Genomic DNA, 24,825 nt, shown 5'->3' with positions numbered 1-24,825 from the left:
ATTGTACCTTTTTACAGATAAGAACACAGAAGCCACGGCATTGAGGTCTCTGTATTCTTCAGTCCCCTCAAATATCAGCCGACCCGAGGAACAGCCTATAGTCGGAACGATGCTTGAACACCTCCCCTTACCACCCGTTCTCCCATTTTTACTTTCTCACTCCAGGCATGGCCCTTAACAGCTATGGGTCTCAACTCTGCACATTAGAATCGCCTGGGAAACTTGTAAAACTCTTGATGCCCAGACTGTATCCCAAACCAGTGTTATCAAAATCTGAGGCCTTGGGATTGTTTAATGCTTCCCAGGTGATTCCATTATGCAGCCAAGAGTGGGAATTGGAGTGTTTCAATTGGATGTGTACGTGCATGGGAGGTAGGGAGGGGTGCCCTCAGAAATGCCTTAGTGTTCTTTTGCATACCTCAATGCCTACCTCCAACACATGTTGACAGTGGAGCTGTGCTCTACCACTGGTGTGACAAATACATTTTATTCCATGATGCACAAGCGTTGGGGGTTCAGGGTCTCCTGCGTTGCTGCAATGGGACACCCAGTCTCTAAGCTCTCTGTAATAAGTGTGCCATAAGAGTCCAGCCTTAAAGTCAGTCTTGGTTGGCAAGTTTCTCCAGGTGTGGAATGGATTGTTGCTTGGCCGTTTTCCTTACCAAACCTTTGGAATCTGTGTTGACAAGCCTCTGGTACTTGGGTGCCATTCATATGCATTGTGTGTGACAGTAATTCCCTGGGTTTCGCCACTGGTCAAAAGGGAGTAAGAATGCCTACCCTAGACCTGAAAGCATGTAAGAAGGTGTCTTGCCAATGGATTTCAGCCCCGGGCAAGTTCACTATGGATTCAGTGAGACTGGGGAATGACAATGGAACGTTCTTGGGGTGAAAGGGTTTATTACCCGGCTTGTGCTCCCCACGGTGGGTCGAGCACTAGAATTGTCTGCATCCAACAGTCTGCAGGTCTGTAATCCTCCTCTGTCTCTGCCTCTGTGCAAAGCACTGGGCAGAGCTCTTTATATAGTGACCCAGTCAATAATAGCTAATTGTCTATGGGTGTGGAAGCAGCCTAGCAGCAGGCCAGTTACATCATCAAGTAGTTTAGGTTCAGATGAAGATCCTGGCCATGGGAACCTTCACTTTATCCACAGAAGGTAAATAGGGATTTCTTTAAGTTACTAGCCACACCATACTGAAGGAGTAAGCTAGGTTTGTTACCATCCACTCTTTGCTGGAGGCGGCAGCAGGGCTGTTTTCTGCAGTGCAAATCCTCCCCAGTGGGAAGGATGCCAGCTGTCAGGCTTGTTCAAACGATTGGCAGCTGGGCCCTTTGAAAACACCTTCTTGACATTTCTGACTGCTCTGAGTATACTCTTCAGCACAGAGTCTCCTTAGAAAAGTTGTTTAGGAGCCCACTTCACCCAGAACCACTCAGTTCTCTCAACTTCTGTTCATTCTCCTCTGAAATTGGAGTTTGAAGAGACTCTTCTCTGAATGGTAAATGTCCCTTTTGCCATTTGGCACAACTGTAGCCTCCTGCCTGCTGGTGCCAGCTCTGCAAACTGGTGTGCAGTGGCTTTGTTTCTTAGGCGGGTGTGCGTGAGAGAGAGAGAGAGAAGCAAGCCTTCACCTACTAACAGAAGCCCTTCAAGTTCGGTGTGAGGGGGTTCGGTGTGTCAGAAATCTTGGGCTTTCAGTTCCAGAGCTACACAACAGGCACATCAACTTTTCTTGCTGTGGGTCCAGATGGTCTAGAATTTTCGGCTGCACCACGTATCTCCTTTTGATTGACCTTGGCCTGGTCTTAAATAAATCATTTCTCAGTACACCATTATAACTAATAAATTATTTTCATAAGATTAACAAAGTATACGTGCAACTCCAATAAGTGGGTTTATGGATTAAACTAATACCCCCAGATCCTTCCTGATCTCTGCCACTCACAGGTTTTTGACATCTCCACAAAAAAAAAAAAACCTCACAAATCTGTCACTTTTGGCACTTTGTAAAAGGTCTAAAACCACTGTCCCATGTGGTAGGCTATGGTAGTCACCAGCTGCAGATAGGTATTTGCATTTAAATTAGTTAAAATGCGATAGGATAAATACGTTCCTTACTTGCACTAGCCACATTTCAAGTGCTCCACGGCACAGTGAGCACGAGCCTTGTCCTCTTCACAGAAGGTCCCACGGGAGAGTGCCGTCCTAGAAAAATGCTGGTAGAGGATGGGAAGGATTGCACATCCCAAGTGTGTTTTAGGTGAGTGTCTTGCCAATGGGTTTCAGCCCCAGGCAAGTTCACTGTGGATTCAGTGAGACCGAGGAATGACAATGGAACGTTTTTGGGGTGAAAGGGTTTATTACCCGACTTGTTCTCTCAGCAATAGGTCGAGCACTAGAATTATGTCTGCATCCAACAGTCTGCGGGTCTGTAATCCTCCGTCTCTGCCTCCAGTCCTCTCTACCCCTGCAGCCGTCTCAGTCTCTGTCCTTGTCGCTGCCACCACTCCATTCTTGTTTCTGCTCTCCTGCAGCCATGCCACTGTGTCACCCAGAGCACTGGGAAGAGCTCTTTATATAGAGCCAATAATGACGTATTGCCCACACATGTGTAGTGAGCTAGCCAACCAGAGCCAGGTGAGAATCCTGGCCACGGGAACCCTCACTTTATCCACAGTGAGCTCATATATGTGAAAGTTAAGCACTTCCTCCCTCTTGCTCTTGCACCAAGTCATGGCTGGGTTGGATTGTGTTTTCCATCTCCTGGGCAATTCTGTGTGGGTCTAGATCAGGGGGATTATAAGACACCAGTGATCTGATGGGGTGCAGCAGAGCCCCAGGCAGGGACAAGTGGGCAATGTTGTGGAAGAACACAGCCACGGGCCATGAGGGGTGGGGAACATCTCATTGGCATTTTTTTAAATTGTGCTAAAATATGCATAATGTAAAGTTTGTCATTTTACATTAAACGACCTATTGCTGGGATAACAAGCTGGGTAATAATGTGTTTCAGTGGCATTAAGTACATTTGCCCTGCTGAGCAACCAACAGTATCCTTCTACAGAACCTTTTCATCATCCCAAACAGAACCTCTGCACCCCTTAAACAGAAATTTGCCACTCCTCAAGTGTAACCACTATTCTATTCTATTTTTACCACTCCTCACTTGTAACCACTATTCTATTCTATTTTTGCCACTCCTCACTTGTAACCACTATTCTATTCTATTTTCTGTCTCTATGAATTTGCCTGTTTGTGGATAAAATGAAAGTCCCTGTGGCCAGGATTCTCACCTGGCCCTGGTGGCTAGACCACTACACATGTGTGGGCAATACATTGCTATTGACCCTATATAAAGAGCTCCACCCAGTGCTCTGGGTGACACGGTTGCAAGGCTGCAGGAGAGCAGAGCAGAGGCTGGAGTGGTGGCAGTGCTGTGGACAGAGGCCTGGAGGATGGCTGTGCAGGACGACTGTGCAGGCAGAGAGGATCAGAGGACAGCTGTGCAGACAGAGAGGTCCAGAGGACTACTGTGCAGACAGAGAGGCCCAGAGGATGGCAGTGCAGGCAGAGGGGCCCAGAGGTAGAGACCGACTTGCTGCATGCAGACTCACTCTGAGTGAATGGGATTTTAGTGATTGACCTGCCGCCATGGAAATAAAGTTGGGTATAACCCTTTCACCCCAAGAACGTTTTACTGTCATTTTCTTTGGTCACATTGAATCCATAGTGAACTTGCCCAGGGCTGAAACCAATTGGCAAGACACTGTTCTAGATATTTCATTTGAGTGGATTCATACAGTATTCATTGTTTTGTGTCTGGCTTCTTTCATTTAACATCATGTCTTCAGGGACTATGTATGTTGTAGCATGCCTCATAATGGCCTTTTTAAAGGCTGAATGATACTCTGTGGTATGTATGTACCACATTGTGTTAATCCACGCATCCATCAAAGGGTTTTTAAAAAATTTTTTTATTATGGTATCATTAATATATAATCACATGAGCAACATTGGGGTTACTAGATTCCCCCCATTATCAAGTCCCCACCACATACCCCATTACAGTCACTTTCCATCAACATAGTAAGATGCCATAGAGTCACTACATGTCTTCTCTGTGCTATACTTCCTTCCCCGTACCCCCCCCCCTACATTATGAGTGCTAATCATAATGCCCTTTAATCCCCTTATCCCTCCCTTCCTTCCCACCCTCCCAGGTCCCTTTCCCTTTGGTAACTGTTAGTCCATTCTTGGGTTCTGTGAGTCTGCTGCTGTTTTGTTCCTCCAGTTTTTTCTTTGTTCTTATACTCCACATATGAGTGAAATCATTTAGTACTGGTCTTTCTCGGCCTGGCTCATTTCACTGAGCATAATACCCTCTAGCTCCATCCATGTTGTTGCAAATGGTAGGATTTGTTTTCTCCTTATGGCTGAATAATATTCCATTGTGTATATGTACCACATCTTCTTTATCCATTCATCTACTGATGGACACTTAGGTTGTTTCCATTTCTTGGCTATTGCAAATAGTGCTGTGATAAACATAGGGGTGCATATGTCTTTTTGAAACTGGGATCCTGCATTCTTAGGGTATATTCCTAGGAGTGGAATTCCTGGATCAAATGGCATCTCTATTTTGAGCTTTTTGAGGAACCTCCATACTGCTTTCCACAATGGTTGAACTAATTTACATTTCCACCAGCAGTGTAGGAGGGTTTCCCTTTATCTGCGTCCTCACCAGCATTTGTTCTTATTTGTCATTTGGATGTTGGCCATCCTAACTAGTGTAAGGTGATATTTCATTGTGGTTTTAATTTGCATTTCTCTGAGGATTAAGGATGTGGAGCATCTTTTCATGTGCCTGTTGACCATCTGAATTTCTTCTTTGTAGAAGTGTCTGTTCATAACCTCCGCCCATTTTTTAATTGGATTATTTGCTTTTTCTTTGTTGAGGTGTGTGAGTTCTCTATATATTTTGGATGTTAACCCCTTGTCGGATATGTCATTTACAAATATGTTCTCCCATACTATAGGATTCATTTTTGTTCTGTTGATGGTGTCCTTTGCTGTACAGAAGCTTTTTAGCATGATATAGTCCCATGTGTTCATTTTTGCTTTTGATTCCCTTGCTTGAGGAGATGCATTCAGGAAAAAGTTGCTCATGTTTATATTCAGGAGATTTTTGCCTATGTTGTCTTCTAAGAGTTTTATGGTTTCATGACTTACATTCAGGTCTTTGATCCATTTCAAGTTTACTTTTTTGTATGGAGTTAGACAGTAATCCAGTTTCATTCTCTCACATGTAGCTGTCCAGTTTTGCCAACACCAGTTGTTGAGGAGGCTGTCATTTCCACATTGTATATCCATGGCTCCTTTATCGTATATTAATTGACCATATATACTTGGGTTAATATCTGGACTCTCTGTTCTCTTCCATTGGACTATGGGTCTGTTCTTGTGCCAGTACCAACTTGTCTTGATTACTTTGGCTTTGTAGTAGAGCTTGAAGTTGGGAACCATAATCCCCCCTGCTCTAATCTTCATTCTCATGATTGCTTTGGCTATTCAGGGTCTTTTATGGTTCCATATGAATTTTAGAACTATTTGCTCTAGTTCATTGAAGAATGCTGTTGGTCTTTTGATAGGGATTGCATTGAATCTGTAGATTGCTTTAGGCAGGATGGCCATTTTGACAATATTAATTCTTCCTACCCAAGAGCATGGGATGAATTTCCATTTATTAGTGTCCTCTTTAATTTCTCTCAAGAGTGTTTTGTAATTTTTAGGGTATAGGTCTTTCACTTCCCTGGTTAGGTTTATTCCTAGGTATTTAAAATTTTTTTATGATGCAGTTGTGAATGGACTTGTTTTGCTGATTTCTCTTTCTGCTAGTTCATCATTAGTGTATAGTAATGCAACAGATTTCTGTGTATTAATTTTGTATCCTGCAACTTTGCTGAATTCAGATATTAGTTCTAGTAGTTTTGGAGTGAATTCTTTAGGGTTTTTATATACAATATCATGTTATCTGCAATTAGTGACAGTTTGACTTCTTCCTTACCAATCTGGATGCCCTTTCTTTCTTTGTGGTGTCTGATTGCTGTAGCGAGGACCTCCAGGACTATGTTGAACAAAAGTGGGGAGAGTGGGCATCCTTGCCTTGTTCCCAATCTTAAAGGAAAATCTTTCAGCTTCTTGCTGTTAAGTATGATGTTGGCTGTGGGTTTATCATATAGGGCCTTTATTATGTTGAGGTACTTGCCCTCTATACCCATTTTGTTGAGACTTTTTATCATAAATGAGTGTTGAATTTTGTCGAATGCTTTTTCAGCATCTATGGAGATGATCATGAGATTTCTGCCCTTTTTTTTGATATGGTGGATGATGTTGATGGATTTTTAAATTTTGTACCATCCTTGCATCCCTGAGATGAATCCCACTTGATCATGGTGTATGAGCCTCTTGATGTATTTTTGAATTCGGTTTGCTAATATTTTGTTGAGTATTTTTGCATCTATGCTTATCAGGGATATTGGTCTGTAATTTTCTTTTTTTGTGGGGTCTTTGCCTGGTTTTGGTATTAGGGTGATGTTGGCTTCATAGAATGAGTTTGGAAGTATTCCTTTCTCTTCTATTTTTTGGAAAACTTTAGGGAGAATGGGTATTATGTCTTCACTATATGTCTGATAAAATTCAGTGATGAATCCTCTGGCCCAGGGGTTTTGTTCTTTGGTAGTTTTTTGATTACCGATTCAATTTCATTGCTAGTATTTGGTCTGTTTAGATTTTCTGTTTCTTGCTTGGTCAGTCTTGGAAGGTTGTATTTTTCTAGGAAGTTTTCCATTTCTTCTAGGTTTTCCAGCTTGTTAGCATATAGATTTTCATAATATTCTCTAATAATTTTTTGTTATTCTGTGGGGTCCATCATGATTTTTCCTTTCTCATTTATGATTCTGTTGATGTATGTTGATTCTCTTTTTCTATTAATAAATCTGGCTAGGGGCTTATCTATTTTGTTTATTTTCTCAAAGAGCCAGCTCTTGGTTTCACTGATTTTTTCTATTATTTTATTGTTCTCAATTTTATTTATTTCTTCTCTGACCTTCATTATGTCCCTCCTTCTGCTGACTTTGGGCCTCATTTGTTCTTCGTTTTCCAGTTTCAATAATTGTGACTTTAGACTATTCATTTGGGATTGTTCTTCCTTCTTTAAGTAGGCCTCGATTGCTATGTACTTTCCTCTTAAAACTGCCTTCACTACATCTCACAGAAGTTGGGGCTTTGTACTGTTGTTGTCATTTGTCTCCACATATTGCTTGATCTCTGTTTTAATTTGGTCAATGATCCATTGATTATTTAGAAGCATGTTGTTAAGCCCCCATGTGTTTGTGAGCCTTTTTGTTTTCTTTGTACAATTAATTTCTAGTTTTATGCCTTTGTGGTCTGAGAAGTTGGTTGGTAGAATTTCAATCATTTTGAATTTACTGAGGCCTAGTATGTGGTCTATTCTGGAGAATGTTCCATGTGCACTTGAGGAGTATGTGTATCCTGCTGCTTTTGGGTGTAGAGTTCTGTAGATGTCTGTTAAGTCAATCTGTTCTAATGTGTTGTTCAGTGCCTCTGTGTCCTTACTTATTTTCTGTCTGGTGGATCTGTCCTTTGGAGTGAGTGGTGTGTTGAGGTCTCCTAGAACGAATGCATTGCATTCTATTTCCTCCTTTAATTCTGTTAGTATTTGTTTCACATATGTTGGTGCTCCTGTATTGGGTGCATATATATTTATAATGGTTATATCCTCTTGTTGGGCTGACCCCTTTATCATTATATAATGTCCTTCTTTATCTCTTGTTACTTTCTTTGTTTTGAAGTCTCTTTTGTCTGATACAAGTACTGCTACGCCTGCTTTTTTCTCCCTATTGTTTGCATGAATATCTTTTTCCATCCCTTGACTTTTAGTCTGTGTATGTCTTTGGGTTTGAGGTGAGTCTCTTGTAAGCAGCATATAGATGGGTCTTGCTTTTTTATCCATTCTGTTACTCTGTGTCTTTTTATTGATGCATTCAGTCCATTTACATTTAGGGTAACTACTGAAAGATATGTACTTATTGCCATTGCAGGCTTTAGATTCGTGGTTACCAAAGGTTCATGGTTAGCTTCTTTACTATCTAACTGTCTAACTTAACTCACTTATTAAGCTATTTTAAGCACAGTCTAATGATTCTTTATTTCTCTCCCTTCTTATTCCTCCTCCTCCATTCTTTATATGTTAGTGTTTTATTCTGTGTTCTTTTATGTTTCCTTTGACTGCTTTTGTGAGTAGTTGATTTTATTTTTTGCCTTTAGTTAGTATTTTGTTGGTCTGCTTTCTTTGCTGTGATTTTATTTTCTCTGGTGACATCTATTTAGCCTTAGGAGTGCTTCCATCTTGAGCAGTCCCTCTAAAATACCCTGTAGAGGTGATTTGTGGGAGGCAAATTCCCTCAGCTTTTGCTTGTCTGGGAATTGTTTAATCCCTCCTTCATATTTAAATGATAATTGTGCTGGATACACTATTCTTGGTTCAAAGCCCTTCTGTTTCATTGCATAAAGTATATCATGCCATTCTCTTCTGGCCTGTAAGGTTTCTGTTGAGAAGTCTGATGATAGCCTGATGGGTTTTCCTTTGTAGGTGACCTTTTTTCTCTCTCTGGCTGCCTTTAATACTCTGTCCTTGTCTTTGATCTTTGCCATTTTAATTACTATATGTCTTGGTGTTGTGTTCCTTGGGTCCTTTGTGTTGGGAGTTCTGTGGGCCTCCATGGTCTGAGCAACTATTTCCTCCCCCAGTTTGGGGAAGTTTTCAGCAATTATTTCTTCAAAGACACTTTCTATCCCTTTTTATCTCTCTTCTTCTTTTGGTACCCCTATAATGTGGGTATTGTTCCTTTTAGATTGGTCATACAGTTCTCTTAATATTGTTTCATTCCTGGAGATCCTTTTATCTCTCTCTGCCTCAGCTTCTCTGTATTCCTGTTCTCTGATTGCTGTTCCATTAACAGTCTCTTGCACCTCATCCAGTCTGCTCTTAAGTCCTTCCAGAGATTGTTTTATTTCTGTATTCTCCCTCCCAACTTCATCCCTTAGCTCTTGCATATTTCTCTGAAGATCAATCAGCATGGTTATGGCCTTTATTTTGAATTCTTTTTCGGGGAGATTGGTTAGATCTATCTCCCCAGGCCCTCTCTCAGGGGTTGTCTGGGTAATTCTGGACTGCACCAAATTCTTCTGCCTTTTCGTGGTGATAGAGGTAGCTGTAGGCAGGTAGCATATGTGTCATCTGGGAGAACAAAGTCCTTTCTTGCTTGCTGGTTGCCTTGCCCTTCTCCGATGCCTGTGTTAGTGCTCCTGGGGCAGCTTCCAGGTTAATCCCCTACGCTGCTGTGGGCGGGGTCTCTGTCAGGGTAGCGCAGAGCCCTGAGGGGAGTGGCAGGCATGCTGGGTGTGTTCTCCTGTGAGAGTGGTGCACCGCCAGGCAGCTGCATGCTGGCAATGGCCATTGGTTCTGGCCCAGGCAGCTCTGTGCTGGGAGGAGATTCTGGGCTGGTGCTGGTGGTGCAGCTGCTCCTGGGCTGCTCCGTCGCTGCCGCCACTGCCGGCTCATGTGGCTGCTCTCCCACTACTGGGCTGGTGTGTCGGTGTCCATGCCAGCCTGAGGAACAACTGGCAGGCTGCTTATCACTTTGAGGGGCTTCAGAGCTGCGCTGCCACCCAGGAGGTTAGGTTGCCTAGAGTTCCCTGGGATTCCCAGCTGCTGGGCTGAGTGTGCCGGGACGATTTCATCCAGCTGTGAGGTCCCTGTCCCTTTAAGACTTTCAAAAAGCAGTTGCTTTTCTTTTGTCTCAGGGGAGCTGGCTGTGAGGACCCACTCGCAGGTTTTGCTTTTCTGTTTTCTCTGATATCCAGCACTCTGTGCACCGTGTGTCTGTGCTCCCAGTGCGGATTACTAGAGCTGGTTGTTTAGCAGTCCTGGGCTTTCACTCCCTCCCCTCTCTGACTCCTTTCTTCCTGCCGGGGAGCTGGGGTGGTAGGGGGCTCGGGTCCTGCCAGGCTGCGGCTTGTATCTTACCCCCTTCGTGTGATGCTGAGTTCTCACAGATGTAGATGTAGCCTGGCTGTTGCACTGTATCCACTGGTCTCTCTTTTAGGAATAGTTGTATTTGTTGTATTTTCAAAAATATGTATGTTTTTGGGAGGAGATTTCCTCTGAACTACTCATGCCACCATCTTGGCTCCTTATGACTTCTTTTTTATCTATGATCTCTTTCCCTAAGCTTTAGCTTAATAAACATACACAGTTTTGCCCTCAGGTGGCTCAATTCCAGAAAGTGAGTAAGGAAAGTAGTAAAGCCTTATCTGAGGGGTCAGTCCATGTGCTGGACTGCTCGGGGACCCTGCTGAGGTCCAGCCCTGACTGTCCTTCCCCAGCTGAGTGACCTTGGGCGAATTTCTTACCCTCCTTGAGCTTCATTTCCCCACCTGCAAAGTGGAGCCAATACCTACACTGCCTGTGTAGTGGCTCTCAGAGTGGCTCTGAAATTCAACCAAGATATCTGTGGAAGTGTTTTGTAAATGGCAAAGCAGATAACCATTACGATGGTTGAAGCTTTTAGGTAACTTATGGTCTCTTTAGGAAAAAATTCTGGATTCCTCATGTAACCAAGTGTCTTATCATATTTAGCATTTATAACTCAGCTAAATTAGTGTCTTAGAAGTTCTAAAAGTAAGAGTGAATAAATCCTCAAACTCTATCTCGTGGCCTGAGTGACAAATGTCAGACAAAAATGTCAACTTTGATTTTGAGACAATTTTCCTATTGAATTACTTGTATTTTTTTTGAGTAACCATATCAATTTATCCTGTGTTTATTAAGCACTGTAAAGTCTCTATCCCAGCCCTTGGTGGAACCACAGAGTGGCTCCTTAGCTGAGGAGATGATGCCATGGTTTTAGGACCCAGCACAGAACGTTGAGAAGGCAGAGGAACTCCTGTCACCAGATTAAAACTTAGTCAACTCAGTGACATGCTACTCTGTCAAGTTATAGGTTTCCTCCAAAAATGGCCTGCATGACTTGGGGGCTACTGTCCTTCATTCTGCCCTCTCCCCCTTCCCATCACCCTCTGTCTTCCATTTGCTTCCTTTCCTAGAATAACGAATTCCAGCAGCTCCTGTGGCCTCAGAATTAGCAGCTATGTTGCCACTTCTTAATAGCCTCACTAGGAAAGGCGTTCTTTTTCATTTGAGTAGGTAGGTAATAAAGTCCAGGGAGCAATCATATAGGCAGACTGTCTAATTTATTCAGCTGCAGTGTGATTTTTTACTCCAAGAAAACGTCTGTGGGGAACAGTTACCCATTTGAGATAAATTAACTAGGCTGCGTCCTCAGCATATGCATTTGTCTTTTCTTGCACAACAACCTCTAAAGGGGGAATTGGGATATGATAGTCTCCTGTTTAAAGCCCCGGATGATTGCTTTCTTAAAAAATTTTAGTTGAGACATTGATACTAAGGCTATTCTTTTTCTTTGAGTTCTCACTGCTTAGTGATATGTACTGAAATACTTGGAGAGGAAATAGTATGATATCCAGTATTTGCTTCAAAATCATATGGGGTGGCTGGATGGCAGTAAAGATAAAACAGGGCTGGCTGTGAGTTGATGATTGTTGAGGGAAGTGAAGGGTGCAGGGGTTTCATTATACTATTCTGTCTGCTTTTATATGTATTTGTAATTTTCCCTAATAAAAAGTAAAAAACAAAACAAAACCATAGCTTTAAAAAAAAGCCATAGCATTCCCATTGCCTCAAGGTAGAGTCCGGACCTCTTGACATGGCCTTCAGACCCACTCACTGCCTGCTGCACCTCCTTGGGTGTTCTGGTCCCATGAAATTATTTGCAGTGGCTCTAATAATTACAGCTCATCTGACCACTGGCCCTTTGCACTTACTGTCTTCTCTTCCTACAGTGCTCTTTCCTCCCCTTTCTATACCTTCATCCTCATCTAATTTGCCTGCCTAACTCTTAGAGACTGTCAGGTCCTAGATACCACTTTCTCCAGGCCTTCCCTGACCACTCCCCGCCTGAGTGTGGCCTAGGCGCTCTCCTAGGAGGTGTCTCTGTCACTGTCCCTGACTTAAGCCCTCCTCACCATGATTCCAACCACCCCTTCCTGTCACCCCCATCATATTATACGTTTTTTGGAGGAAAGGGATTATGCCTTGTTTATTACACTTCTGTCCCTGGGTCCCAGCACAATGCCTGGCATATAGCAGGCATTCCATAAATTAGAGAATAAAAGGCCCACCCAGGGCTTCCTGACGCTTGGGCTCTGGTCTCCCAGTGCCTCTGCCAGCAGTGCCTGGTGCTGATGTGGCTTCTGCCTGCCTTCTTGTTTCTTCCTTCACTAGCCCATTCACCTTGCCTTGGTTATCTTTCACTGGGATTTTCTGTGACTTCCTATGAGTCACAGCAGTGTGAGCATGAGATTGGACATTCCTTTCCAAGATCTTTGCACATGGTAAGAAAGGTCCCGTCAAACTTGGCCCTTGTATACTCTCTCAAAAATGACAAGTTTTGAAGTCGTGTCTGACACAATAGACAAATTTAAGCATGCTCTTTATTGGTGGGATATATTGCCTTCCTGTTTTGAATAGGTCTATATGGGACACAACTCCAGGAGAATTAGACCTACGTTGTCAAGATCATGGTGGACATGGAGCCAGGGGCATGGCACAGGGATGTTCATTATGGCAGTTTGCAATAGGAAAAAGAAAAAAATGAATAAAATGTCACCAGACAGGATGGATAAAGAAATTGTAGTCTAATCACCATAAAACGGAATCCTGGGCTGAATGCATGAACTATAGCTAGACATAACAAATTGGTGGTATCACACCAAAAACAGCAAATCAAAGAAGACGTATGCTGATACTGTTTATATAAAGTGCAATGACGCAAAACTGGACAGTGTACTGTTGAAGAATTCATACATTATAACTATAATATGCATGTACATGTATACATATATATGTAGGGCACTGATAACTACAGAGACCAGGATAGTGGTGTTCTGTGAGCAGGGGAAAGATGTTATTAGGAAAAGGCACATGGGGCTCTGACAGGACAAAAGATGCTCTGTGTCTTGAGCTGCATGGTGGGTGTGTGGGTATTCATTTCATCATACTTAATACTTTGTATACAAGCTAAACATATTCTTTGGTTATATTTCTTCATAAAAATAATACTAAAAATAATCCACCAGCAATTGCTAAGTGAGGCTACTTTCCCAGCACTTTGAAGAGGAAGAGTTTTTAGTTTTTTGGTTTTTTAAAAAATACTTGTGGCTTTTCTTCCACAGCTCATGGTGTAATTTTAATCAAATTGGCCCTTTCTACTTTATCTGAAAGGCTGATGGTAGACATACAGAGTACAGTAGCTCCCTATTAGTGACCATCAGGAAGTAGTTTAAGTAGACAGATCACCTCTCCCCACACACCCTGTTCTTCCCTTGTTCTTCTCAGATATTGCCGTCGTGGACATGAGTGATGTCTCCAGACAGCCTTTGCTCTTCTACCATCTTGGAGTCCGAGAAAGCTTTAACATGATCAATAACGTGATCCTGTATCATAACGTGGATGCTGACACTGCTCTTTCATTGAAGGTAAAGGGTAGTGTTCACCTTCTCCTAAGCACCTCATTTGGGGAAAGCAGTATGATATGTTCAGTTGAAATGTATGTGTATGTGGCAAAGGAGTTTGGAGAAAACAGAGACGCACTTGTGCAGTTCCTTCTTTCCCAGCACAGGTTCTGGCTCACACAAATGACTGACTTCCTGGTCATTGTGTGGATATATGTGCTGCAGATGAGCATTTGCAGCCACTTGAACATTTCCATGCTCATTAGGGAAGTGAAGGCGAAAACGTCTGTGAGTGATTCTACAGCATCTTACTACGCTGATGGACAGTGACTGTAATGGGGATTGTGGGAAGGACTTGGTGAAGGGGGGAGCCTAGTAAACATAATGTTCTTTGTAATTGTAGATTACATGTAATTGCATGTAATTGTAGATTAATGGTAACAAAATAAAAAAATTCGGTGGTAAAGTCATCTGGTCCAGGCATTTTGTTCTTAGGTAGTTTTTTTATTACCAATTCAATTATGTTGCTGGTATTCGGTCTGTTCAGACTTTCTGTTTCTTCCTGGGTCAGCTTGGAACATTGTATATTTCTAGAAAGTTGTCTATTTCTTCTAGGTTATCCAGTTTGTTTACATATAATTTTTCATAGTATTCTCTAATAATTCTTTGTATTTCTGTGGATCCATAGTGATTTTTCCTTTCTCATTTCTGATTCTTTTTATGTGTGTAGACTCTCTTTTTTTCTTGATAAGTCCGGCTAGGGGTTTATCTAGTTTGTTTATTTTCTTGAAGAACCAACTCCTGCTTTCATTTAATCTTTTTATTATTTTATTCTTCTTGATTTTATTTATTTCTACTCTAATCTTTATTATGTCCCTCCTTCTACTGACTTTGGGCCTCATTTGTTTTCTTTTTCTAGTTTCATTAATTGTGAGTTTAGACTGTTTATATGGGATTCTTCTTTCCTGAGATAGGCCTGTATTGCAGTATACTTCCCTCATAGCATGGCCTTCGCTGCATCCCACAGATTTTGTGGTATTGAGTTATTGTTCTCATTTGTCTCCATATGTTGATTGATCTCTGTTTTTATTAGCTCCTTGATCCATTGATTGTTTAGGAGCATGTTGTTAAGCCTCCATGTGTTTGTGTGCTTTTTCGTTTTCTTTGCATAATTTATTTATAGTTTCATGCCTTTGTTGTCTGAGAAGCTGGTTGGTACAATTTCAATCTTTTTGAATTTACTGGTGCTGTTTTTGTGGCCTAGTATATGATCTATTCATGAAAATGCTCCATTTGCACTTGAGAAAAATGTGTATCCTGCTGCTTTTGGGTGGAGTGTTCTGTAGATGTCCGTTAGGTCCATTTGTTCTAATGTTTTGTTCAATGCCTCTGTCTCCTTATTTTCTATCTGGTTGATCTGTCCTTTAGAGTGAATGGTGTGTTGAAGTCTCCTAAAATGAGTGCATTGTATTCTATTTACCCCTTTAATTTTGTTAGTATTTGTTTCACATGTGTAGGTGCTCCTGTGTTGGGTGCATAGATATTTATAATGGTTATGTCCTCTTGTTGGACTGACCCCTTTATCATTATGTAATGTCCTCCTTTGTCTCTGTGTTTGTTTTGAAGTCTGTTTTGTCTGATACAAGTACTGCAACTCCACCTTTTTTCTCCCTATGAGTTACATGAAAAATCTTTTTCCATCCCTTCACTTTTAGTCTGTGTATGTGTTTGGATTTGAAGTGAGTCTCTTATAGATAACATAGAGATGGGTCTTGTTTTTTTATCCATTCAGTGACTCTATATCTTTTCATTGGTGTATTTAGACCATTTACATTTAGGATGATTATCGATATGTATTATAGGTATGTATTTATTGCCATTGCAGGATTTAGATTTGTGGTTACCAAAGGTTCAAGGGTAATTCCTTTATATCTCACAGTCTAATTTAACTCACTTAGTATGCTATTACAAACACAATGTAAAGACCATTTACATTTAGGATGATTATCGATATGTATTATAGGTATGTATTTATTGCCATTGCAGGATTTAGATTTGTGGTTACCAAAGGTTCAAGGGTAATTCCTTTATATCTCACAGTCTAATTTAACTCACTTAGTATGCTATTACAAACACAATCTAAAGGTTCTTTTTTTTTCCTTCCTTTTCTTCCTCCTCCATTTGTTATATATTAGGTATCATATTCTGTACTCTTTATCCCTTGACTGACTTTGGGGGTAGTTGATTTTATTTTGCATCTGCTTAGTAATTAATTGTTCTACTTTCTTTACTGTGGTTTTATTTCCTCTGCTGACAGCCATTTAGCCTTAGGATCACTTCCACCTATAGCAGTCCCTCCAAAATACACTGTAGAGATGGTTTGTGGGAGGTAAATTATCTCAGCTTTTGCATATCTGGAAATTGTTTAATCCCTCCTTCAAATTTAAGTGATAATCTGCTGGGTATAATATTCTTGGTTTGAGGCCTGTCTGTTTCATTGCATTAAATATATCATGCCACTCCCTTCTGGCCTGTAAGGTTTCTGCTGAGAAGTCTGATGATAGCCTGATGGGTTTTCCTTTGTATGTGATCTGTTTTCTCTCTCTAGCTGCTTTTAAAAGTCTTTCCTTATCCTAGATCTTTGCCATTTTAATTATTATATGTCTTGGAGTTGTCTTCCTTGGGTCCCTTGTGTTGGGAGATCTCTGCACCTCCACGGCCTCAGAGACTATCTCTTTCCCCAGATTGGGGGAGTTTTCAGCAGTTACTTCCTCAAAGACACTTTCTATCCCTTTCTCTCTCTCTTCTTCTGGTACCTCTAAAATGTCAATACTGTTCTGTTTGGACTGATCACACAGTTCTCTTAATATTCTTTCATTCCTAGAGATCCTGTTTTCTCTCTGTGCCTCAGCTTCTTTGTATTCTTCTTCTCTAATTTCTATTCCAGTTACTGTTTCTTCTACTGCATCTAATCTGCTTTTAAATCCCTCCATTGTATGTTTCATTTCAGATACAGAATTTCTTAATGATTGACTCTCCATCCTAAATTCATTCCTGATTTCTTGATTATTTTTCTCTACCTCCAGGAGCATGTTTATGATTTTTATTTTGAAATCTCTTTCAAGAAGATTGATGAGTTCAGTTTCAATTCATCCTTTTTCTGGTGTTTGTGAGATTTTGGTTTGAACCAGGTTCCTCTGATGTTTCATATTTGTATGTGGTGCCCTCTAGTGCCCAGAATCTCTACTATCTGGAGCTGCTCAGCCCCTCGAGTGATGTCGAGGGTCGCAGGGGACTGGTGCTGGTGCCTGGCAGGGAGGAAAGATCTATTTCCTGCTTCCCAGCTGTTGTGCCTGTCTCCACTGCCAGAAGCAGTGGGCTGAACACACAGATGTAAGCGTCTGTGCTTTGCGTTTGTAGCTGCTGTAGGTGGGGCATCCCTCTGGCTTCTCTTTTGCCTGGGCAGGGACTTCCGGTTTGTGTGCCGGTGCTGGCAGGCCAGTAGGAATGCACAGCAGGCTGCATATCATCGTGGGGGGCCTCAGAGTTGTGTAGCCTGCCAGGGGGATGGAGCCCCTGTAGCTCCTGAAAGTTCCCAACCTGCTGGGCAGAGTGCACCCAGATAATTTTGTTCACCTATCCTTTCTACTGAGCAGCAAGCTCTGTGCAATCCTTCCCCCTTTAGCAGCCCTCTTGCTGTTAGGAAGTCTCTCAGACTACCCACCTTTCTTTTGTCCCAGAGCAGCCTGATGTGGATCCCTGTTTTCCACAAATGGCTGAAAACAGTCTCTCCAAGTATTCTGCCTGTCTTACCTTTCCATCCCCACTAATCTCCAAAGCACCATGCAATGTAGGTTCATGCTCCCAGAGCAGATATCCAGGGATGGGTGTTCAGCAGTCCTAGGCTTCCACCCCCTCCCCACTCCATTTCTCTTCTTCCTGCTGGTGAGCTGGGGTTGGGAATGGCTTGGGTTCTGCCGGATCAAAGCTTTGGTACGTTACCCTGTTTTGTGAGGTCTGCTCTTTTCTCCAGGTGTATGCAGTCTGGCGCAGCCTTCTTTCCTATTGTTCTTTTAGGATTAGTTGTATTAACTATGTTTTCATATTATATGTGGTTTTGAGTGGAGGTCTTTGTCTCATCTCTCATGCCACCATCTTTTTTTTTTTTTAATATTTTTTATTGAAGGGTAGTTGATGCACAGTATTACATTACATTAGTTTCAAGTGTACAACACAGTGATAAAACATTTATATACATAATTCTAGGTTCCAGCTATCACCCTACCAAGCTGTTACAATATCTTGACTATATTCCTTATGCTATACATTACATCTTGGTTACTTATTTATTTGACCATTGGAAGTCTGTCCCGTTTTTTTTGTTTTTGTTTTTTTTTTTTGAGGGCATCTCTCATATTTATTGATCAAATGGTTGTTAACGACAATAAAATTCTGTATAGGGGAGTCAATGCTCAATGCACAATCATTAATCCACCCAAGCCTAATTTTCGTCAGTCTCCAATCTTCTGAGGCATAACAAACAAGTTCTTACATGGAGAACAAATTCTTACACAATGAATAAGTTACATAGTGAACAGTACAAGGGCAGTCATCACAGAAACTTTCGGTTTTGCTCATGCATTATGAACTATAAACAGTCAGTTCAAATATGAATACTCATTTGGTTTTTATACTTGATTTATATGTGGATACCACATTTCTCTCTTTATTATTATTATTTTTAATAAAATGCTGAAGTGGTAGGTAGATACAAGATAAAGGTAGAAAACATAGTTTAGTGTTGTAAGAGAGCAAATGTAGATGATCAGGTGTGTGCCTGTAGACTATGTGTTAATCCAAGCTAGACAAGGGCAATGAAACATCCACGTATGCAGAAGATTTCTCTCAGAACAGGGCGGGTGAGGTTCTAAGCCTCACCTCTGTTGATCCCCAATTTCTCACCTGATGACCCCCCTGCAACTGTGCCTGTCTTAGGTTGTTCCTCCCTTGAGGAATCTTACCCGTCTCTGGCTAACCAGTCATCTTCCGGGGCCATACAGGGAAATGTAAAGTTGGTAAGTGAGAGGGAAGCCTTATTGTTTGAAAAGGTTAGCTTTTTACTTCTTTGCATATTTATGCCCTGTAGCTTCTATGCCCAGCATTTGTCTTGAGGTATCTTTACCACTTGGAAGAATTATGATACTTGGTAAATTTGATATGAGGCACGAATTCTATTTAAGGGTTGTAATTAGGAAGGAAGAAGAAAAGCTATAGAAGTAGCAGGCGGAAGAAAACCTGGGAAGATTGATTATTTCTTTGACATATCTTCTTGTAGAGTAACTTCAGCATATATAGGTTTTAAACTACTACTTAAATTGCGCACACACATTAACATAATAGGAGTATAGTTACATAACCAAAGCATATCTGTAATTACCAGCCATCTCCAGTGAAACCAAGAAAACCAGTTAGGCACCTTAGGCATTTGTGAAAACTTATCTATGATATGGTGGATATTGTCCAACTGAACTTGAACAGTCTGAGAGAAATCAGACAAATTAAAACAACCCATTCCTGGGGAATGTTCACATCCCTTATGTTCTTTTAACAGTAAATAGTCTGTAGTTGTAAGATTTTGGAGCGCTACATTTTGCACTTTTCCTAATTCTTGGTTGAGTTCCAACAGTATAGATCCAGTCAAATTTGTTGTTTTGCTGTAAGCACAGGCCAGCTTAGATATCTCCTTCCTCATTCCCATGGCAAGTCCAGGAACTGGTGGGATGAGTGCATCTACAGCTGTAGCAGTGCGTGGATCTTTGTTGGGGTTTTTTGATGATCATCTTCTGGCATGAGTCTTCCAGAGAGTGCTGATGTTGGAAGTTCTCTTTCATATCGTATCTTAGTTCATTTTCAGGGTAGCCCAATTAGGCTTTGATCCTCTGTATAAACACAAACAGACCCTTTGCCTACACTTTTATATGCCCTTTATACCCTTGTGTAGACCTCATTGGAGGTTACCACACAGGAACTGCCCTTTTTTGTTTTGTTTGGTTTTGTTTTGCTTTGTTTTTGGTATCACTAATCTACACTTACATGACGAATATTATGTTTACTAGGCTCTCCCCTATACCATGTCTCCCCTATAAACCTCTTTACAGTCACTGTCCATCAGCATAGCAAAATGTTGTAGAATCACTACTTACCTTCTCTGTGTTGTACAGCCCTCCCTTTTCTCCTACCCCCCCATGCATGTTAATCTTAATACGCCCCTACTTCTCCCCCCACCTTATCCCTCCCTACCCACCCATCCTCCCCAGTCCCTTTCCCTTTGGTACCTGTTAGTCCATTCTTGAGTTCTGTGATTCTGGTGCTGTTTTGTTCCTTCAGCTTTTCCTTTGTTCTTATATTCCACAGGTAAGTGAAATCATTTGGTATTTCTCTTTCTCCGCTTGGCTTGTTTCACTGAGCATAATACCCTCCAGCTCCATCCATGTTGCTGCAAATGATTGGATTTGCCCTTTTCTTATGGCTGAGTAGTATTCCATTGTGTATATGTACCACATCTTCTTTATCCATTCATCTATCGATGGACATTTAGGTTGCTTCCAATTCTTGGCTATTGTAAATAGTGCTGCGATAAACATAGGGGTGCATCTGTCTTTCTCAAACTTGATTGCTGCATTCTTAGGGTAAATTCCTAGGAGTGGAATTCCTGGGTCAAATGGTAAGTCTGTTTTGAGCATTTTGGTGTACCTCCATACTGCTTTTCCACAATGGTTGAACTAACTTACATTCCCACCAGCAGTGTAGGAGGGTTCCCCTTTCTCCACAGCCTCGCCAACATTTGTTGTTGTTTGTCTTTTGGATGGCAGCCATCCTTACTGGTGTGAGGTGATACCTCATTGTAGTTTTAATTTGCATTTCTCTGATAATTAGCGATGTGGAGCATCTTTTCATGTGTCTGTTGGCCATCTGTATTTCTTTTTTGGAGAACTGTCTGTTCAGTTCCTCTGCCCATTTTTTAATTGGGTTATTTGTTTTTTGTTTGTTGAGGCGTGTGAGCTCTTTATATATTCTGGACGTCAAGCCTTTATCGGATGTGTCATTTTCAAATATATTCTCCCATACTGTAGGGATCCTTTTTGTTCTATTGATGGTGTCTTTTGCTGTACAGAAGCTTTTCAGCTTAATATAGTCCCACTTACTCATTTTTGCTGTTGTTTTCCTTGCCCGGGGAGATATGTTCAAGAAGAGGTCACTCATGTTTATGTCTAAGAGGTTTTTGCCTATGTTTTCTTCCAAGAGTTTAATGGTTTCATGACTTACATTCAGGTCTTTGATCCATTTTGAGTTTACTTTTGTATATGGGGTTAGACAATGGTCCAGTTTCATTCTCCTACATGTAGCTGTCCAGTTTTGCCAGCACCACCTGTTGAAGAGACTGTCATTTCGCCATTGTATGTCCATGGCTCCTTTATCAAATATTAATTGACCATATATGTCTGGGTTAATGTCTGGATTCTCTAGTCTGTTCCATTGGTCTGTGGCTCTGCTCTTGTGCCAGTACCAAATTGTCTTGATTACTATGGCTTTATAGTAGAGCTTGAAGTTGGGGAGTGAGATCCCCCCTACTTTATTCTTCTTTCTCAGGATTGCTTTGGCTATTCGGGGTCTTTGGTGCTTCCATATGAATTTTTGAATTATTTGTTCTAGTTCATTGAAGAATGTTGCTGGTAGTTTCATAGGGATTGCATCAAATCTGTATATTGCTTTGGGCAGGATGGCCATTTTGATGATATTAATTCTTCCTAGCCACGAGCATGGGATGAGTTTCCATCTGTTAGTGTCACCTTTAATTTCTCTTAAGAGTGACTTGTAGTTTTCAGAGTATAAGTCTTTTACTTCCTTGGTGAGGTTTATTCCTAGGTATTTTATTTTTTTTGATGCAGTTGTGAATGGAGTTGTTTTCCTGATTTCTCTTTCTGTTGGTTCATTGTTAGTGTATAGGAAAGCCACAGATTTCTGTGTGTTGATTTTGTATCCTGCAACTTTGCTGTATTCCGATATCAGTTCTAGTAGTTTTGGGGTGGAGTCTTTAGGGTTTTTTATGTACAGTATCATGTCATCTGCAAATAGTGACAGTTTAACTTCTTCTTTACCAATCTGGATTCCTTGTATTTCTGTTTTGTCTGATTGCCGTGGCTAGGACCTCCAGTACTATGTTAAATAACAGTGGAGAGAGTGGGCATCCCTGTCTAGTTCCCGATCTCAGAGGAAATGCTTTCAGCTTCTCGCTGTTCAATATAATGTTGGCTGTCGGTTTATCATAGATGGCCTTTATTATGTTGAGGTACTTGCCCTCTATTCCCATTTTGCTGAGAGTTTTTAACATGAATGGATGTTGAACTTTGTCAAATGCTTTTTCAGCATCTATGGAGATGATCATGTGGTTTTTGTCTTTCTTTTTGTTGATGTGGTGGATGATGTTGATGGACTTTCGAATGTTGTACCATCCTTGCATCCCTGGGATGAATCCCACTTGGTCATGGTGTATGATCCTTTTGATGTATTTTTGAATTCGGTTTGCTAATATTTTGTTGAGTATTTTTGCATCTACGTTCATCAGGGATATTGGTCTGTAGTTTTCTTTTTTGGTGGGGTCTTTGCCTGGTTTTGGTATTAGGGTGATGTTAGCTTCATAGAATGAGTTTGGGAGTATCCCCTCCTCCTCTATTTTTTGGAAAACTTTAAAGAGAATGGGTATTATGTCTTCCCTGTATGTCTGATAAAATTCCGAGGTAAATCCATCTGGCCCGGGGGTTTTGTTCTTTGGTAGTTTTTTGATTACCTCTTCAATTTCGTTGCTGGTAATTGGTCTGTTTAGATTTTCTGTTTCTTCCTGGGTCAATCTTGGAAGGTTATATTTTTCTAGGAAGTTGTCCATTTCTCCTAGGTTTCCCAGCTTGTTAGCATATAGGTTTTCATAGTATTCTCCAATAATTCTTTGCATTTCCGTGGGGTCCGTCGTGATTTTTCCTTTCTCGTTTCTGATACTGTTGATTTGTGTTGACTCTCTTTTCTTCTTAATAAGTCTGGCTAGAGGCTTATCTATTTTGTTTATTTTCTCGAAGAACCAGCTCTTGGTTTCATTGATTTTTGCTATTGTTTTATTCTTCTCAATTTTATTTATTTCTTCTCTGATCTTTATTATGTCCCTCCTTCTGCTGACCTTAGGCCTCATCTGTTCTTCTTTTTCCAATTTCGATAATTGTGACATTAGACCATTCATTTGGGATTGCTCTTCCTTTTTTAAATATGCTTGGATTGCTATATACTTTCCTCTTAAGACTGCTTTTGCTGTGTCCCACAGAAGTTGGGGCTTAGTGTTGTTGTTGTCATTTGTTTCCATATATTGCTGGATCTCCATTTTGATTTGGTCGTTGATCCATTGATTATTTAGGAGCGTGTTGTTAAGCCTCCATGTGTTTGTGAGCCTCTTTGCTTTCTTTGTACAGTTTATTTCTAGTTTTATGCCTTTGTGGTCTGAAAAGTTGGTTGGTAGGATTTCAATCTTTTGGAATTTTCTGAGGCTCTTTTTGTGGCCTAGTATGTGGTCTATTCTGGAGAATGTTCCATGTGCACTTGAGAAGAATGTATATCCCGCTGCTTTTGGATGTAGAGTTCCATAGATGTCTATTAGGTCCATCTGCTCTACTGTGTTGTTCAGTGCTTCCGTGTCCTTACTTATTTTCTGCCCAGTGGATCTATCCTTTGGGGTGAGTGGTGTGTTGAAGTCTCCTAGAATGAATGCATTGCAGTCTATATCCCCCTTTAGTTCTGTTAGTATTTGTTTCACATATGCTGGTGCTCCTGTGTTGGGTGCATATATATTTAGAATGGTTATATCCTCTTGTTTGACTGAGCCCTTTATCATTATGTAGTGTCCTTCTTTATCTCTTGTTACTTTCTTTGTTTTGAAGTCTATTTTGTCTGATATTAGTACTGCAACCCCTACTTTCTTCTCACTGTTGTTTGCTTGAAATATGTTTTCCCATCCCTTGACTTTTAGTCTGTACATGTCTTTGGGTTTGAGGTGAGTTTCTTGTAAGCAGCATATAGATGGGTCTTGCTTTTTTATCCATTCTCTTACTCTGTGTCTTTTGATTGGTGCATTCAACCCATTAACATTTAGGGTGACTATTGAAAGATATGTACTGATTGCCATTGCAGGCTTTAAATTCGTGGTTACCAAAGGTTCAAGGTTAGCCTCTTTAGTATCTTACTGCCTAACTTAGCTCGCTTAGTGAGCTGTTATATACACTGTCTGGAGATTCTTTTCTTCTCTCCCTTCTTGTTCCTCCTCCTTGATTCTTCATATGTTGGGTGTTTTGTGCTGTGCTCTTTCTTGGAGTGCTCCCATCTAGAGCAGTCCCTGTAAGATGTTCTGTAGAGGTGGTTTGTGGGAAGCAAATTCCCTCAGGTTTTGTTTGTCTGGGAATTGTTTAATCCCACCGTCATATTTGAATGATAGTCGTGCTGGATACAGTATCCTTGGTTCAAGGCCCTTCTGTTTCATTGTATTAAATATATCATGCCATTCTCTTCTGGCCTGTAGGGTTTCTGTTGAGAAGTCTGATGTTAGCCTGATGGGTTTCCCTTTATAGGTGACCTTTTTCTCTCTAGCTGCCTGTAACACTCTTTCCTTGTCCTTGATCTTTGCCATTTTAATTATTATGTGTCTTGGTGTTGTCCTTCTTGGATCCTTTCTGTTGGGGGTTCTGTGTATTTCCGTGGTCTGTTCGATTATTTCCTCCCCCAGTGTGGGGAAGTTTTCAGCAATTATTTCTTCTAAGATACTTTCCATCTCTTTTCCTCTCTCTTCCTTCTTCTGGGACTCCTATAATACGGATATTGTTCCTTTTGTATTGGTCACACAGTTCTCTTAATATTGTTTCATTCCTGGAGATCCTTTTGTCTCTCTCTATGTCAGCTTCTATGCGTTCCTGTTCTCTGATTTCAATTCCATCAATGGCCTCTTGCATTCTATCCATTCTGCTTATAAACCCTTCCAGAGTTTGTTTCATTTCTGCGATCTCCTTTCTGGCATCTGTGATCTCCTTCCGGACTTCATCCCATTTCTCTTGCATAT

At 41.1% G+C, this 24,825-nt stretch overlaps 1 protein-coding gene across 1 annotated transcript in view; it reads left to right on the top strand.

The window, feature by feature from the left end:
• MAP3K15 (mitogen-activated protein kinase kinase kinase 15) overlaps positions 1-24,825 on the top strand; it is a 118,975-nt gene that overhangs the window by 463 nt on the left and 93,687 nt on the right. The window contains 1 exon segment of the mRNA XM_036912775.2: positions 13,561-13,700. Coding sequence (XP_036768670.2) covers positions 13,561-13,700 — 140 coding nt within the window.

Source organism: Manis pentadactyla, chromosome X (genome assembly GCF_030020395.1).
Source record: "Manis pentadactyla isolate mManPen7 chromosome X, mManPen7.hap1, whole genome shotgun sequence".
Classification (NCBI taxonomy): Eukaryota; Metazoa; Chordata; class Mammalia; order Pholidota; family Manidae; genus Manis; species Manis pentadactyla.
The sequence above is the reverse complement of the archived record's forward strand: the minus strand, read 5'-3'. Positions and strand labels throughout refer to the sequence as shown.